At 66.2% G+C, this 16,440-nt stretch overlaps 2 protein-coding genes across 4 annotated transcripts in view; both read left to right on the forward strand.

Annotated features, from left to right (window-relative positions):
- CLCN7 (chloride voltage-gated channel 7) overlaps nt 1-7,897 on the forward strand; it is a 29,332-nt gene extending 21,435 nt beyond the window's left edge. For 2 of the 3 annotated variants that reach the window (XM_023247015.2, XM_023247016.2), the window contains 13 exons: nt 492-546; nt 1,012-1,072; nt 1,633-1,771; nt 2,643-2,736; nt 2,998-3,167; nt 4,156-4,207; nt 4,488-4,615; nt 4,777-4,862; nt 5,113-5,242; nt 5,724-5,783; nt 5,881-6,057; nt 6,465-6,545; nt 6,811-7,897. In XM_023247015.2, coding sequence (XP_023102783.1) covers nt 492-546; nt 1,012-1,072; nt 1,633-1,771; nt 2,643-2,736; nt 2,998-3,167; nt 4,156-4,207; nt 4,488-4,615; nt 4,777-4,862; nt 5,113-5,242; nt 5,724-5,783; nt 5,881-6,057; nt 6,465-6,545; nt 6,811-6,897 — 1,320 coding nt within the window. In that variant the 3' untranslated portion in view covers nt 6,898-7,897. Of the gene's footprint in view, nt 1-491; nt 547-1,011; nt 1,073-1,632; nt 1,772-2,642; nt 2,737-2,997; nt 3,168-4,155; nt 4,208-4,487; nt 4,616-4,776; nt 4,863-5,112; nt 5,243-5,723; nt 5,784-5,880; nt 6,058-6,464; nt 6,546-6,810 lie in introns of those variants that run through there. The other variant, XR_006590926.1, reaches the window with a different exon arrangement.
- Nucleotides 7,898-9,461: 1,564 nt separating this feature from the next.
- CCDC154 (coiled-coil domain containing 154) lies at nt 9,462-16,432 on the forward strand (the record flags this gene model as incomplete). The annotated part of the gene is made up of 16 exons (XM_045047394.1): nt 9,462-9,727; nt 9,827-10,016; nt 10,113-10,159; nt 10,438-10,533; nt 10,972-11,095; nt 12,539-12,640; nt 12,720-12,848; nt 12,931-13,055; nt 13,301-13,427; nt 13,510-13,647; nt 14,738-14,857; nt 14,944-15,020; nt 15,287-15,404; nt 15,683-15,769; nt 16,006-16,193; nt 16,289-16,432. Coding segments are annotated over 16 exons (2,061 nt in total), but the record flags the coding sequence as incomplete, so codon positions are not given.
- Nucleotides 16,433-16,440: the final 8 nt, after the last annotated feature.

A 16,440-nucleotide genomic window follows, 5' to 3' on the forward strand; every position in this document is an offset into this window, starting at 1 on the left:
TTGAGCTGAGTGCCGAGGGCCGGAGATGGGAGGAAAGCATACCTCGGAACTGCCCGTCAGGTTAGGATGCCTGACACCCATCGGACACTCCCAGGGGTATCTTGGCAGTCTGCTGACTGTTGGACAAAGGTGCTTAGATCCCACTCCCGGGAGGGGCCGCGCACGCAGACACATAGGAGCCCTGGGTGGCTCAGAGGGTCACAAGACGTGTTCCCGGGGCTCTTCCTCACTTGTGCCCCGCTGACTGCCATTTGGCAGAAGCTTGGGCCGTCCCCGCCTTCAGCTGGACGGAGACGCAGACCAGGAGCAGGTGAAAGCCTTACAGGGAGCGTGATCTGCTCAGAACGCCCGGCGCTTCTGTCTCATGGGACCCCCACGGTTCTGCGTGCAAATGCTGGGGGTGCCATGTGCACGGGCAGACTGTGGGCCGTGTCTGTACCAGGGTCTGCGTGGAGACAGCTCACGGGCTGCTCGTTCTCTCCCTTGTGCAGACGATGGTGTACACGATCCACGAGATCCCCATCTTCATCGCCATGGGCGTGGTGGGTAAGGGCCGGTCCGTGCTTCCTGTCACTCCCCCAGACGGCCGCGGGTCCCTTCCAGTGGGGTCAGGGCCTGCCAGAGCCCAGCCTGGCCCAGCTTTGAGGTGGCCGGAGAGGAAAACAGCCCCGCACCCCACATCCTCCCGTGTCCTGCCCTGTGCACACGTCCCCAGGAGGGAGCCCACAGCCCGAAGACCAGAGCTTTACCTCTCCACCGGAGAAGCTGCTGTTGGGGGGTGGGGGGGGAGGCAGGGGGTCCACAGAGAAATAGAATGAGCTGTGGATGGTGCTTTCTGCCGTAAGAAACCTTTTTTCCTGGAAGGAAAGCAAAGCCTCTGAGACAAGCCAGGGCGTCTGTCAGGGTGCAGTGACACAGACATACACTGCTCCCTTCCCACACCTCTGCTGCCTGGGAGGCCACCTCCTTCCTCCCCCATGTCCCTTACATGCTCCCCCTTCCCGGTCGTAGGTGGTATTCTTGGGGCCGTATTCAATGCCTTGAATTACTGGCTGACGATGTTTCGAATCAGGTGAGAAACCTCCACTTTGTGGACCAAACAGACCAGTGTGGCTCCTGGGGCCTTTGAAAACGGATGTATTGTGGGCCCTGTGCCCACGGAGCCACGCAGAAGGCCGTGTGCCAACATGTGTCCTTCTGTGATGGGTTGTACAGGAGGGGACAGGCCAGCGCTGGCCAGGGGCTGGGTGAGGCTGGGTTTGGCTGGAGGCCCGGAAAGGGGCCCTGGGGTTGGGGTCCTCCCAGCTGCTCCGTCCAGCCTCGGCCTGGTCCATCCGGGCGTCTCGACCCGGGGTATAGTCAGGCCCGCAGACCTGCAGAGCAGCGTGGGAGCTCGCGAGTTTCCTGAACCTTTGGGCGGGTCCTGGGCTCAAGGACACACACCTTCTTTCTTGTCGTCTGGCCCGGACTGAAAGTGCTGCCAGGGAGCATCCAGATGACCTGGTGCCTGCGCACTGTCACCCCATTGTGTCCTGTGACGGGCTTTCCTTGGAGCCATGGTCTCCATTGTCATGGCAGCAGCCCAGGCATCCAGCCGTCCCAAGGCCCTGTCCATCCTGCTGTCTGCTCTAGGTACATCCACCGGCCCTGCCTCCAGGTGATTGAGGCCATGCTGGTGGCTGCCGTCACGGCCACGGTCGCCTTCGTGCTGATTTACTCATCGCGGGACTGCCAGCCCCTGCAGGGGAGCTCCGTGTCCTATCCCCTCCAGGTAAGGGGTCCAGGGTCGGGGGGAAGGGTCCGCCAGCCGGGGCCCAGCAGGAAGGAGGCTGGCACAGCTGAACTCCGGGATGGAGGGGCTTCCCAGGGCCACCGGGCGTCAGGGAGAGGCATTATGTCAGACAGGGTCTCCCCTGTCCTCCCTCTAGAGCACTGGCCTGCCCAGGGCCACACGAGGACTTCCAAAGTGGGTTGTTGTGGGCGTGGGCCTGAAAAGTGCAGCCACACGCACGCATGTGCTCTGGCGGTTGGCACACGGATAAACACGACAGGGTTTGCCTGTAAATGGGTTTATTTGGCCATGAAAAGGGGTGAAGCCCTGACACAATACAGCGTGGAGGGACCTCGAAAACACTGTGGAGAGAAGCCAGACACAAAGTCCCATATGGTGTGTGACGCTCTGTATGTGAAACATCCAGAACAGGCGGGTCCACGGAGGCAGAGCAGATTCGCGGCGGCCAGGGGCTGGCGGACGTACCAGGGAGTGACCACTGATGGGTGGATAGAAACCGGTGTCACGGGTGTGGGTCTGGGCTTCCCCCAGCCAACTGGCCACCCGCGCCGGCCTCCTCTGTGGGTTAGGCGTCCAGGAACCACAGCTGTGCTCGCCTGGGAGGGCCGGACCCCTGCGCACCAGTGCTCAGGTGGCCGCCTGTTGAGCCCCGGGAGTGTGCTCAGGGGTGCGTCCCGGAGTCCTCGTGTGCCCCATTATTCCGTGGACTGGCCCCTGCAGGCTGGACCTCTGACGCTCTGGCCGTTCCTGGGCCTGGCTCTTTGCTGGCCCCTGCTAGCCTTGACCTGCCCCACCCATCACGTGGTTGGCCCCTGGCCCCAGCGGCCTGTCCCCTCTTCCACCCTCGCAGCTTTTCTGTGCGGACGGTGAGTACAACTCCATGGCCGCGGCCTTCTTCAACACCCCCGAGAAGAGCGTGGTCAGCCTTTTCCACGACCCACCAGGTGAGTGCCCAGGCTCTCTGCTGCCAGCCGCGTGTCCCCACGTGCTCTCCGACCGACCCGCGGTCACTGGGCCCGGGGCCCGGGTGTCGCCTTCCAGCCAGCTGTGCCCTGAGGGCAGGGGTCACCACCCTTGCCGCAGTGGTGGGCACGCTGGTGAGCAGGGGCTCGGCCGGGACCCTTCTCTTCCTGGAGGGCGGCTGCTGGCGTGGGCCCACGTGGGTGGGTCCACGCTCAGGCCCTGGCCAGCCCCCTCTCCCCCAGGCTCCTACAACCCCGTGACGCTAGGTCTCTTCACCCTGGTCTACTTCTTCCTGGCCTGCTGGACCTACGGGCTCACGGTGTCCGCTGGCGTCTTCATCCCGTCCCTGCTCATCGGGGCCGCCTGGGGCCGGCTCTTCGGGATCTCCCTGTCCTACGTCACTGGGGCCGCGGTGAGTGTGGGCTCCCAGCGCGCAGGGACGGCGCTTGTGCTCGGCCTCGAGTTTCCTGGACGCTGGTGTTTGACGCGTCCTGTTGGCCCAGCCGCCTGTCTGTGCCGCACAGACGCTCGTCGGGGAGGCTTGGTGTTTCCCGTTACAGGACGGGCCCTGGGAGCATGTGACCGAGGCGCGTGTGCCGGCTTCTAGGAACTTGGTTTCCATTTTTTGTGTTTTCATTCTTATTTTAGTCAAGATTTTAAAACCTGTGAGAAGGCACAGGTAGAGTCTCCCGTCCCCCCATCTGCTCCCTTTTCCAGGCTCTGGTTGTGTGTTTTGTCAGGTTTCCTTCCAGACGTGGTCTTTGGGTGGTGGTCTTTCAATCCCGAAGCGGTTTGTGCACCGTAAGGCCTCCCCCTCCGCGGAAGCACGTAGTTCAGCGTTCCTTAGCGTGTTCTCAGACTTGTGTACGAGTCTCCACTGTCGAGCGCCATGCTTGACATCCCTCACCCCAGGAAGCCTGCACCCCTGGCAGCCGCTGCCACACCCCGTCTCTGCACATGCACCCGTTCTGGGCATTTCCTGAGCGGAACCCCACGCTGTGAGGCGTCGCCCGCGTCTGTCCGTGCTGTGCACGTGCTGGGTTCCCTGCTCCCTCACGGTGCAGTCATTTCTGCACAGATGGTGCCCGCTGCGTGCGTGTGGGCGCCATCGTCCTTCCTCAGCGCACAGAAGGTGCTTCTTGCCTTAGCTGCTGAGTTGTCCGGTGCGTGCAGGTGGCATAGGTCATTCGGGGCATCCTGAGCGGGGCGCACCTAGGGTACTTCCAGGTTTCTGTCACCCTGGATGCTGCCACAGACCGCTTTGCTCATGTGTGTGTAAACCATAGGGTTTCCTTCTAGGGCTGGAATTGCTGGGCCCAGTGGCCCCTGGGGCATCATGCATCTCTTTGGGTTTGACTAGGGGGCTGCCAGCCCCTGACCCTCCTCTGTCATCCCCACAGATCTGGGCGGATCCTGGCAAATACGCCCTGATGGGAGCGGCTGCCCAGCTGGGTGAGTCCTGGCCTCCCCGTGGGGTCCCAAGGTTAGGAGGGGGCACCTTCCCCTTGGAGGAGTGAAGGCAGGAGTTGACCCCGTGTCAGTGTGCAGGGTTAGTGTCCCCACCCAGTGCGGCCTGCCCGGGCGGACCACGAGGGTAAATGGTGGGGTCGGGGGGGCATGCAGGTGTGCACAGAGAACACAGATGGGCAGGGGAGGTAGGAGAGGCCTTGTGGCCCACAGAGGCTGGACGCTACCCCTGACTCCCCCCCCACACCTCCCCACCCCTGGACAGGTGGGATCGTGAGGATGACACTCAGCTTGACCGTCATCATGATGGAGGCCACCAGCAACGTGACCTATGGCTTCCCCATCATGCTGGTCCTGATGACTGCCAAGATCGTGGGGGACATCTTCATCGAGGTGTGGCTTGTGGGAAGAGGCCTGCCAATCCTTTTTGTCCCTTGCTTTGTGGGCCCCCCATGCCCCTGGCTGGGAGCCTGAGCCTGGGGGCTGGGGGTGTGCGGCAGAGGTGGAGGGAGGGACCGACAGAGCCCCCGCGCCAACAGCCCGCACGTCCTCAGGGCCTGTACGACATGCACATCCAGCTGCAGAGCGTGCCCTTCCTGCACTGGGAGGCCCCCGTCACCTCACATTCGCTCACCGCCAGGTACGGTGGCACCGTGGCGGCTTCCGGCGGTTTGGGAGGGCCCGTGTCTGAGGGTCTGGGGAAGCGCCGTGTGGGCGGCCGGCCGGGGAAGCCCCTGGGGGTCTGCGGGCTCCTGGCTCCCCGTCCCCGGTTTTCCCGCCTACGGGGGCTGCACGCGTATCACACGTGCACTCCCGTGTGAGCAGAGCGGGGAGCTCCCCTCGGTCCCGTGGCTGGTCATGGCAAGGCCACAGCGGGGGCTCTTCCGCAGGGAGGTGATGAGCACGCCGGTCGTCTGCCTGCGGAGGAGGGAGAAGGTGGGCGTCATCGTGGACGTTCTCAGCAACACGGCCTCCAATCACAACGGGTTCCCTGTGGTGGAGCTGGCCGACGACAGCCAGGTACCCGGGGCGGCCCACCCGCGCCCACGCGGCCCCGGGACGGCTGGCGGAGGCCAAGTTCCCGGCTGCATGCGTGGCCTGTGCAGCCGTGCTGTGGATATGGAGACCCTGCAGGCGCAGTTGGGGCTCCGCCCCGCTTGCTGGGAAGGAACGGAATCAGGAGGCCGGGCAGAGGCGGCCCATCCATGTGTCTTGGGCTCCTGCCCTGTCAGCTGAGGAGCTGTGGGGGGGGGGGGGGCGGGGAAGGGGGACACCCGTCGGGAGCTGCCTAGGATGTCAGGGCCGCGGTGTGCGTCTCACCCCGGCTTCTCGTCGCCTCGTTCCCGCGGTCACGTCCCGTTGCCGCTGCCGGGAGTGTGCGAGATGCCTGCTGCAGGGCCGGTGTCTGCCTCGAAGGTCGCCGCGGGGCCACTGAGCATGACAGGAAGGGCCTCGGGTTTGGGCTTCACCCACAGACCACAGACGGGTCTCTTTTCTGCAGCCGGCCCGGCTTCAGGGCTTGATCCTGCGCTCCCAGCTGATCGTCCTCCTGAAGCACAAGGTGGCTGCCGGGCGCCTGGGGGGGTGGGGGTGGGGGTGGGGGTGGGAGGCAGAAGACACAGCCGGGCGCCCGAGTCCTGACACACTACCGCCTACAGGTGTTTGTGGAGCGCTCCAACATGGGCCTGGTGCGGCGGCGGCTTCGGCTGAAGGACTTCCGGGACGCCTACCCACGCTTCCCCCCGATCCAGTCCATCCATGTGTCCCAGGACGAGCGGGAGTGCACCATGGACCTCTCAGAGTTCATGAACCCCTCCCCCTACACGGTGCCCCAGGTGCCTGCCCGAAAGGCTGTGGCCAGGGCAGGAGCCACTCCGAACACGTCCTTTGTTTTTCTCTTTTTTACATTTTTTCAATTTGAGACAGCGTGATGGGGCGCACACGAGCGGGGGAAGGGCAGAGAGGGAGGGAGAGTGGGGGAGGGGCGCAGAAAGAGAGCGAGAATCCCAAGCAGGCCCTGCACTGTCATCACAGAGCCCCACGCGGGGCTCAAACCCACGAACTGTGAGACTGTGGCCTGAGCTGAAATCAGGAGTCGGGCGCTCAACCAACCGAGCCCCCCAGGCGTCTCCGGGACGCATCTTTGTGCGGAGGGGGGAGGTGCAGGGGGGACTGCCAGCCAACCTCTTCCCATACTAGCAGGGCCGGCAGGTCAGCTGAGGCCCTGTCCCCTCCTTTGCAGGAGGCGTCCCTCCCTCGGGTGTTCAAGCTGTTCCGGGCGCTGGGCCTCAGGCACCTGGTGGTGGTGGACAACTGCAACCAGGTGAGTGGTGGGGAGGGCGTGCCCGAGGGAGCCCTGGGGCGGGGCCCGGGTGCCGGCCTCGCCCTTTGCCTCCTGAGCTGACTGCCCTGGTCGTGGGTGGGTACTCTCTCTCGACTCCTGTGGGGGACTCGAGGTTCGGTATCCAGACTGGCCACCTGCTCAGTCCTGGGGTTCCCCAAACTGTGCTGCCCCTTGGCACGTGGGGCGGCGGCTTCCACAGAGGCAGGGGGTTGCCAGTGTCACTGACTTGGCTTTGCCTCCACAGGTGGTCGGACTGGTGACCAGGAAAGACCTAGCCAGGTACCGGCTCGGGAAAGGGGGCCTTGAAGAGCTCTCCCTGGCCCAGACGTGAGGCCTCAGCCCTTCTCTGGGGCCCCCCCCTACTCCCTGGATCAGCACTGGATCCAGCATCCCCTACTCCTCGGGACGTGTGTGTCTGTGTTTGTGCGCCTGTGAGACCGTGAGCGAGCGGCACCCCGTGGGTCCCAGTGGTGCCAGCCCGTGGGCAGGGCCCTCTGCTGCTTGTGTGCCGTCTGTCCCGCTGCGGGCCGGCCTGGAAGGACCACACTGACTGTGCATCACCAGCTGGGGCCCGGGTGACGCACAGCTGCTGCAGAGATCGTGGCCTTGTCCCTTTGGCTCATTTTGTGGCCGTGAGGTGACGGGCCTGGGCACTGGACCCTGCCTGGCAAAGGCTCCAGCTGGACACCTGGGGGTGGGGCCCTGGGGAGCGGCCTCTGCAGCCAGCTCTGTAGGGAGTTAGGCTCTTTTGCCAGACTCACCACACGGCCTCTCTGGGGTCTTGGCCAGAGAGAAAGCTGAAAACATCGATGGGTGAACACCTCCGTCACCCCGAGCTGTGGTCCAGACCAGACCCACAGCTGTCGCCAGAGTGCACGGCACTGAGAGAGCTGCTATCTAAGCACGTGGGGGCTCCCACTGGCCTCTGAGGACCCTTGGTCCGGGGCCGTGTTCCAGGACAGCTCCAGTTCCAGTCCTGGGGCAGGTGGGCTCTGGGATGGGCAGGTGGGCTCTGGGATGGGCTGGTGAGCCCAGAGCAAGAATGCTGTGCCTCTGTTAGGCTAGATGGGCCTGAATCCGGTGTCCTGTGTCCCCAGAGCCCTAGGAAACCTTTTCTGAAGGTGATTCCCTGGCCTACTTTTGAGACTAGGTGGTGTGGGTGCCATTGTAGCAGCTGGGGGTGGGGTGGGGGACGGTTCGCCTTGGTTCTGGCCCTTAAAGGAAGTGGGTCCTCAAAACGCTGGTCCCTTCTTGGTGGGAGCCCCCCTGGGGGACGCGGTGAGAGGAGCAGGGGCTTTGAAAGGGAGAAATAAAGGAATCGTACCCTCACACTTGCAGCTTGGCTCCCTTGTTCCTGCTCAGCACCAGCCACAGTCTAGCAGTGGGGGATTTGCAGGACCGCTGAGGGTGGGGGTGTCTAGGACGGGGCGTCTTGGATGCGCATGTGGGGACCCCACAGGGAGGCGGGGAAGGCAAGAGACACAGAAACCCACGGGTGAGGAAGCAGTTGTGGCCGACACACGCCCATGGGATGTACTGGCACCAGCTGCCAGACAGCTTCAGGGCCAGTCTGGGCGGTTTGCTGCCCCTGGGCCCTTGGTCTGGATGCTGCTCTGGGCCACGAGGGGGGTGATGTGGCCACAGGCAGGGCCTTGAAAGGGCCCCGGACCATGGGTTGACTTCGGAGTGTCCACCTTGTGCCCTCTGTGGGTGGGCTTGGGCGACCGGGCAGGGGGAGCACCGTGCCGGGCTGGGAGGACCTGGCGTGGGAGAGTGTGGACGACCGGGCAGGGGGAGCACAGAACTGGGCTTGGAGCACCTGGTGTGGGAGACTGTGGGCGACCGGGCAGGGGGAGCACAGAACTGGGCTTGGAGCACCTGGTGTGGGAGACTGGGCGACCGGGCAGGGGGAGCACCGCGTCGGGCTGGGAGGACCCGGCGTGGGGGAGAGTGCATGTCGTGGTTTGCGTTGATGACATGAACCTGCCGCACATTCGTCACGTGGGATTAAATAAAATGCACCAAGGAAACGCTGCAGCCGCCTCTGTTTGCTTTCTTACTGTGGCCACGAGGATCCTGGAGCCCGCGCGCACCCTGCGCCTGCGGCCCGCACCCTCTCCTGCTCCGGCTGCGTGCCTCTGCCCGTTCTATCTGTCCCGAACAACCCCTTCTCTGACGGGCTGGCCAGAGAATGCCCCTGCCTGTCCCTCCCACCTGGGACCCGTTGGGGTCCCTGCTCCTGACCCACAGGCCAGCAGCCACTCCCTGCCCTGGCCCTGGCAGGCTGAATGGTGCCCTCTCGGGTCTTTCTGGGAACAGGCAGTTGGGAAGGCCTTGCCGGGAGAGTTGAGGGCCCGGGTTCCACTGGCAGTTGGGCCGTGACGTGCGAAGGTTCTGGTGACGAAAAGACGGTTCCAGAAGAGCCCCTGCTGCCGTGCGGCTCTGTCTACCTTGCTGTTGGATCGGAAGGAGAGACGCGAGGGTGGGTGCCCCCTGAGGCCTTCCCTGCCTCCGTCCAGCCGCCCTGGTGCCAGGCCCGGGGCCTCGGCAGCGGCTGAGGCCACGGACGGTGGTTGCCGGGGAAGCCGTGTCGGGTGAGCCTGGTACCAACGGGGGCCGAGCCAGGAGGGCAGGAGTGTGGGCCACCCGGGACGGCACTAATTCCTTGACCCCTCAGGTCGCCTCGCTGCCCGGGGGCTCCCTCTGGAACTGGGCAGGCAGAGCACTGCCCCGTTTCTGCTGCCTAGTGCCGTGTGTCCTCAGGCTCCGGTCTCTCTGGGGCAGCGCGAGCCGAGCCCAGCCGGGGCTGCGCTGGGTGACTCAGCCGGACGGGTGGAGGTGAGCGCAGTGGACACTGAGCTCAGCGGACAGGGATTTGAGTCCCTGTTACCCTGAGCTCCACCTGGGGGCCTTCGCCGGCCCAGAGGTCGCCTTCTCACAGAGCTGGCCGCTAGCCACCCCTTATCCGGGGCTTCGCCCCCCTCCCAGGCGAGCACCATCACCCTGGGGGACCTGGGGCTCTCCCTGGAGGAGGAGCTGGCCAGCCCCGGGCTCTTGAGTCCGGAGGAGATCTCCGAGAGGTATGAGTCCTGCCACCTGGCGTCTGCCACGTCCGTCCCCGAGCAGGATCCCCCTAAGCCCTGGAAGCAGCTGGAGCAGCGGTGAGCCCGTGTGGAGCCGGGGAGGGAGAGCCACGCTGCCTACCGCCCCCACCCCCCGGCACACGCGGCCCGACTCAGCCTGCTCCTCGCCCTGGCCAGGGTGGCCGACCTGCAGGCCGAGGTGGTGTCCCTGCGGGAACACAGGGACCGCTGTGAGCCGGCCATGCTGAGCCTGCTCCGGGAAATGCTCCGGCTGCGGGCCTGCGTGCAACTCCAGGACTCGGAGCTGAAGAAGCTTCAGCAGGACCTACGGCGGGTGGCCCGGGCCCCCGAGAAGGAGGCCCTCGAGGTCAGCTGCCCGCCGTCCCCACCCACGGGCGGGGCTCCCCGGCCCCTGTGGGTGCCGGCCGTGCTGTGAGGCTCAGCCTGCCCTCCCTCCTTCCAGTTTCCTAGCCCCCAGAACCAGACCCAGATGCAGGCCCTGGACAGGAGGTACCCCACACCGATGGCCTGGGCCCCAGCGGGGAGGTCAGGGGCTTTGGGAAAGCGGCGGCTGGGGCGGGAACCTGGGGTTCTGGTCGCCTCGCTCTGGTAAGCAGCGTGTGTCCACGGCCCAGCCCGAGAAGTCTGGGTTTGCATGGGCCGTGGCACCTGCAGAGGAAAGGGCGGGAGACCCGTTGCCGGGGCCCCTGGGCCGGGACCTGAACCCCAAAGGCGGCCAGGAGGGCGGGCCAGGCAGGCCCCAGGCAGAAGTGGCTCTTGCGTGCCAGGCTGGTGGAGGTCCGGGAAGCCCTGACACAGGTCCGGAGGAAGCAGGCGCTCCAGGACTCTGAGCGGAAGGACACCGAGCAGGAGGCCAGCCTCAGGTGGGCCCCGCCTGCCTCCCTCCTTGGGGGCCGACTCTGAACTTCCCACGTGTGGTCACGTGGGTAGGAGGCACCGAGGCAGGGAAGGCGTCCCCTGGCCCTTGGTGCCACGCTGCTGGTCGACAGGGTGGAGGGCTCGGACCCCCCCTGGACCCTCTGTGGGGAAAAGAGAGTTAGGTCCAGAATCCCTACCGCTCTCTTCCCCACCAGTCACACTCATTCAAGCCGCTGTCACGTCCCCACATGGGTATGCGGAAGTCAGCGGCTTATCCTTGTCTGTGTTTGCCCAGGTGGCCTGTAGGTCAGCCTGGGCCCCCCGGATGCAGGCCTGGCCTCGAGAGGGACTCTGAGTGTCCGGAGGCCCCGAAAAGTTCACGGTAGCCCCACAGCCAGGCCCTCTGGCCGGCCGGGCTGCCGTGACCCTCGCCGTTGCCCTAGGTTGGCCGAGCTGGCCGGGAGGCTGGAGCAGGAGGAACAGTCCCGGGAAGCGGCCTGCAGAGGTCTGCAGAAGAGCCAGGAGGAGGCGAGCCAGAGGGCAGACCTTGAGGTGGCCAAGACGCAGGTACCAGGAGGGAGGCCGGGCCTGGGCAGCCAGGCGAGCCGCCACCAGGAGGGTCCGTCAGAAGAGACCACTGCACCAGTAGCCCGTGTCCTCCCCGCCCACGTGACCAGGCCCACGTGGTCCCCCCACGGTCCTGCCCCGTCCGGTAGGTGGCCACCAGCCACAGGTGGCTTCGTCCGTGGAAATGAGCTAACATTTTAGGTCCCTCGGTCACGTGAGCCACTTTCCGGATGCCCAGTAGCCGCACGTGGCCCACGTCTGCCGATTTGGGAAGCGCTGAGACCGAGCTCATCCTTCTGCACAGATGACACCTCGGTGGCCCTGTCTTAGCCCCCGCCCCTCACCCCCTTCCTGTGACCAGCACCCAAATCAGGACATAGGACGTCGTAGCCCTGAAGCCCCTTCCTCGGCCATCTCCCGGCGTGGTCCCAGCCCTGGGCTGGTCAGGTGCCCCTGCTGCGTGAGACCCTGGGAGGCAGGGCAGGGCACAGGAGGCACGTCTCCAGACCCAGCCTCTTCAGCTCTGCAAACAGAGACCAGGGCCTGCGCGGGCCAAGTGCTCCCAGCTGCTGCCCACATAGCTCGGCTGCCCAGCTTCGGTGGCCTCCCTTCCTCTGCCCTTCGGGAAGGTGGCGTCTTGGCTGCATCGAGACCCTGCCCACCGCTGCGGCTGGGAGCTCCGGGAGGCACTCACTGGCCCTCGGATTCCTGACGTGCCAGGCGGGTTCCGAGCGCCCGCGTCTTCCCCAAGCGCTCTCGGGTGCCCGGTCAGCAACCTGTGGCCTCCGCCTGGTTCTGCAAAGCCCACTCATTTACTGTCCGCTTCTGCTTTTGCGCTGTAACCGCAGAGCAGACAGACTGAGGCACAGACCCTTGGGCTCTCACAGAGACCGTGTGCTGACCTGCTCCAGAGCGCCCCGTGTGCAGGGGCAAGGCTGGCGGGGCCCAGGGCACAGCTGCCTGCGGGGAGGAGGGGGCAGGAGCCCGGAGCTCAAGGGCGAAGTGCGTGTGTGGTCTATGCACGCACGTCCCAGTGTGCGCACATGCGTGTGGATGTGTGCGAACGTGGAGCACTCTCGTACTTACTCGGCTTCCCGCACGGAGGCTCCCGGCTCAGGATGCGATTCCCTGGGTGTGGCATCTGGTGGTCACCACGAGCACCAAGTGTGTTCCGGACCCTGTAGACCCTTCACAGGCCCTGGTGGCTGGCGCTCTGGGGAGAACACGTGGCCCCCGCCCGCCCCGCTGGCCTTCCTCAGGAGGGTGCGGTAGGCCCAGCTCTGCGAGGCTCGGGGGCAGTGGGGGACACAGGACCCGGAGCCCCCTCTGTGATGGGCCCGGTTGGGCAAGAAAGCAAACAAGTCTGAGATGGCAGGGGGGCCCCGGGTGGACGTGGCGAGGAGGGAGGTCCGACCCCATGGCGGCCGCGCTGACCCCCCGCAGGCCCAGGTGACCAAGCTCGGGGAGGAGATGAGCCTCCGCTTCCTCAAGAGAGAGGCCAAGCTGTGCGGCTTCCTGCAGAAGAGCTTCCTGGCCCTGGAGAAGGTGGGAGCCCGCGGGCCTGCGGCCGGGCCGGGCCCCCCACAGCCCCACTCACGGCAGGCGGGGGCGGGTCTCCCCACAGAGGATGAAGGTCTCGGAGAGCGCCCGGCTCAAGGCGGAGGGCAGCCTGCGGGAGGAGCTGGACAGCAGGTGGCGGGGGCTGCAAGAGCTGGCCGAGGAGCGCGTCCGGGCCCTGCAGGGGCAGCACGAGGTGCGCAGTCGGGGGGCAGGGGCTGGGGGTGGCCGGGCCGGGCCGGCCGGCGCCTGGGCTCAGGGCCACTTGCGCACAGCAGCAGGAAGCATGCCGCCTCCTGGAGCAGTGCCGGGGCCTGGACAGGGCCGTGGTCCAGCTGACCAAGTTCGTACGGCAGAACCAGGTGTCCCTGAGCCGCATCCTCCTGGCCGAGCAGAAGGCCCGGTGGGTGTCCCAACCCCTTCCTCCTCCCCCCGCCCCCGCTGATGGGGGCTCCCGTCCCCCCCACGGAGGACTCAGCGTGCCCCACCATACACAGCCCCCGTCCTGGTGGGCCCTGTGACCCTTCTCTGCTCCCCGGGTCTCCCGGATGGTTCTGGAGCCCGCCGCCAGGCCCCCGCCTTGACCCAGCGCCTCGGCGGGCAGGCAGCCTCGGCTGAGGGGCGGTCTGTCTGGGCACCGACCCCCAGGGACGTCAAGGGGCACCTGGAGGAGAGCCGGGCGGGGGAGCTGGCCACCTGCCTGCGGGAGGACCTGAAAGCCGTGCAGCTGGCCGGGGAGCTGGCCCAGCGGGAGGTGCACAGCGCGCTGGACCTGGTGAGGGCCGCGGGGTCCGGGTCGGTCTCCCCGTGGGGCCCCCGCCTCCCCAGGTGCCTGCACTCAGCCCAGCGCCCCGCAGCAACGAGAGAAGAGCCAGGCCCTGGAGGTGTCGCTGGCCGAGCTGGAGACGCAGGTGAAGGACCTGAGTGACCACTTCCTGGCTCTGAGCTGGAGACTGGACCTGCAGGAGCAGACACTGAGCCTTCGGCTGAGCGAGGTGAGCGCGGGGCCGAGCGGAGCACGGAGCAGGAGCAGGGGGGAGCACCGAGCAGGAGCAGAGGGGAGCACAGAGCAGAGGAGAGCGCGGAGCAGAGGAGAGCGCAGAGCAGAGGCAGAGGGGAGAGCGGAGCAGGAGCAGGGGGGAGCACGGAGCAGGAGCAGGGGGGAGCACGGAGCAGAGGGGGGTCACCTGCACCCCACACCCAGCCCCAGCCATCTCCAGTGCCCGAGCAAGCAGGCCTGACAGGCGGTCCCAAACCTCCCGCCCCTGCCCAGCTGCTGTCCACTAGGCCCATGGTGGCCCCGACCACAAAGCGGATTTCAGAGGGGCCGGCAAGGTGGCCTGGCCCTTGGGTTTTTTCCTCTTTCTAGTAACAGTGTCGTTGACCTTTAATTCCCACGCCCTAGCGTCCACTCTTGGAAAGGGTGGGGATCGCGGCTGCTCGTGTATTCAGGGTTGGACAACCACCACGTAACTCGTAGATCCTTCCTGTCACCACAGAGGAAGCCCTGGTGTGGCTAGTGGTCACTCCCTACCCCGAGGCCCCTGGCGACCGCTGATCTGAAGCCCGCCTCTGCGGATTTGCTTGTTCTGGACGTTTCCTATAAATGCTCCCACACAGTGTGTGACCAGCTTATCTTTTCTTCCGCTGATGGACACTGCACCGCCCCCTGGTCTGGCCACGGAAGGCGCTGCTGTGAATACACGTCCACCCTTCCACTATGGGGCGGGGCCCCCCAAGCCTCCCAAGGCCACATGACCACCCTTCTGCTATGGGGCGGGGCCCCCCCCAGGCCTCCCGAGACCCCTCCCCTGCAGGTGTGGGCAGGCTGCCCGTTGTGCCCTTGCTGACTGACTCCTGATGGGCTCGGGGCCAAGCCAGGCCTCCTTCTTCCGGATATGGCTCTGCCCAGCCTGGGGGCCCTGCCCGGGGTCCCCGGGTCCCTGGAGAGTGGCTGTGTGCTGACTGGGTGGACGAGCTCAGAGTCGGCCCCCTCCGGAGCTCTCCGCTGCCTGGGTTCAACTGTGGCGCCAGTGGGCCCCGTCCATCCATCTGTCCCCCCTCCCTGTCCCCGCCGTGTCCTAGGCAAAGAGAGAGTGGGAAGGCTCAGAGCAGAAATCCCTGGAGGGCCTGGTCCGCTGTCAGAAGGAGGCTGAGGCGCACCTGAGGGAGGTGCGGGAGCGAGTGGACAGCCTGCCGCGGCAGGTGGGTGAGGGCCGGGCGCCCCGCCTCCCCCCACCCCCACCCTGCTGTGCCGCCCCGGCTGCCCGCTTACCTTGCCTCTGCTGCAGATAGAGGCCGTGTCCGACAAGTGCGTCCTCCACAAGAGCGACTCAGACCTCAAGATCTCGGCCGAGGGCAAGGCCAGGTGAGGCTCCAGCTCCTGGCCTCAGAACGGCCCTGCTGCGTCCACAAGTCTCCTACTCCCGCAGCCCCCCGCACCTCCCCAGCTCTGCGCTTGGCCCCACCGGGTGCAGCCCACACACATCCTCCACTTGGCCTTCTGTCACCCCCTGGGGTCCCCCCAGTTCCCGCTGGAGGGGTGGCAAAGCTGGGCGCCCCCTCACGCCCTGCCCTCTTCCCTCTGCACGCCCTGGGCCTGGGACCCCCGCCCAGACCCTCCTGTTCCTACAGGGAGTTCGAGGTCGGGGCCGTGCGGCAGGAGCTGGCCTCTCTGCTGTCCTCTGTTCAGCTGCTCAGGGAGGGCAACCCCGGGCGCAAGATCGCGGAGATCCAGGGCAAGCTGGTCACGGTACCCCTGAGCCCCTGTGCCCATCACACTCGGCAGAGGGGCCCCCAGGGAGGCCCCCGAACCAAGACACCCTGAGCGGGGACACCTGTCCAGAGTCCCCAGACGCTGGGCTGGCAGCAATCACGGTGACAGGCGCCGGCTGAACCCTGGACTGAGTGACGCGCCCCAGATCCCACATGTCACGGGCCAGCTCCTGCCTGAGTGACGGGGGGACGGTGGTAGGGGCCAGCCTCAGGCCCGAGGGTTCACCCCGCCCCACAGACGAGGGCCGTGTTTAGTTTCAGAACCAAATAATGAAACTGGAGAACAGCATCCAAGACAACAAGACCATCCAGAACCTCAAGTTTAATACAGAAACCAAGCTGGTGAGAGAGGTGGCCCCGCCGTGGACCCTGCCCCCCTCCCCCCTCCCCGGCACAACCTCTGGCTTTGTGGCCTTCCCCATGTCTGTCCATCTGCGTGTCTGGCCTGAGCGGGGTTTCCCGGTAGATAAGACCCTGGTTTGTCCAGAGGGAGATAAATCCCGTCTGCTGTCGGGCCCCCTGTGGCCAGATTCCTGCGTTCCCGCGCTGGCCCCTCCTCACGGTGCCCTTGTCCGCAGCGCGCGGAGGAGTTGGCCAGCCTGCGTGAGAGCGTCGTGCGGCTGTGGAGTGAGGAGGGCCCGTGGGCGCCGACGCTGGGCAGCAGGAGGGTCCTCGGGTCCCTGGTGAGGCAGCGGTTTTTCATCAAGGACGCGGCCCCCGGAGAGGCGGTCCCCATGAACTGCTGGGGCATGTATCAGGCCGTGAGGTGGGCAGGGAAGCCGCCCTCTGGAGACCCCTCCAGGTCAGGGTGGTGCCGGGGAGGCCCCGAGGTCAGCAGCCGTGAGCCGCGTCTCCCGGCAGGTGGCTGCAGTGGAAGGCGGTCCTCATGAGCCGGGTGGCGCAGCGGAGGGCGAGCGCGGTCTCGGAGAGGTCCCTCTGCCAGGAGCCCGCCCGCCCGCTCACGTCCGCGTCCCTTTCCCGGAAATAAACGTGCCAGCTCCTGTTGCTGTCAG

This window comes from Felis catus, chromosome E3 (assembly GCF_018350175.1).
Source record: "Felis catus isolate Fca126 chromosome E3, F.catus_Fca126_mat1.0, whole genome shotgun sequence".
NCBI lineage: Eukaryota > Metazoa > Chordata > Mammalia > Carnivora > Felidae > Felis > Felis catus.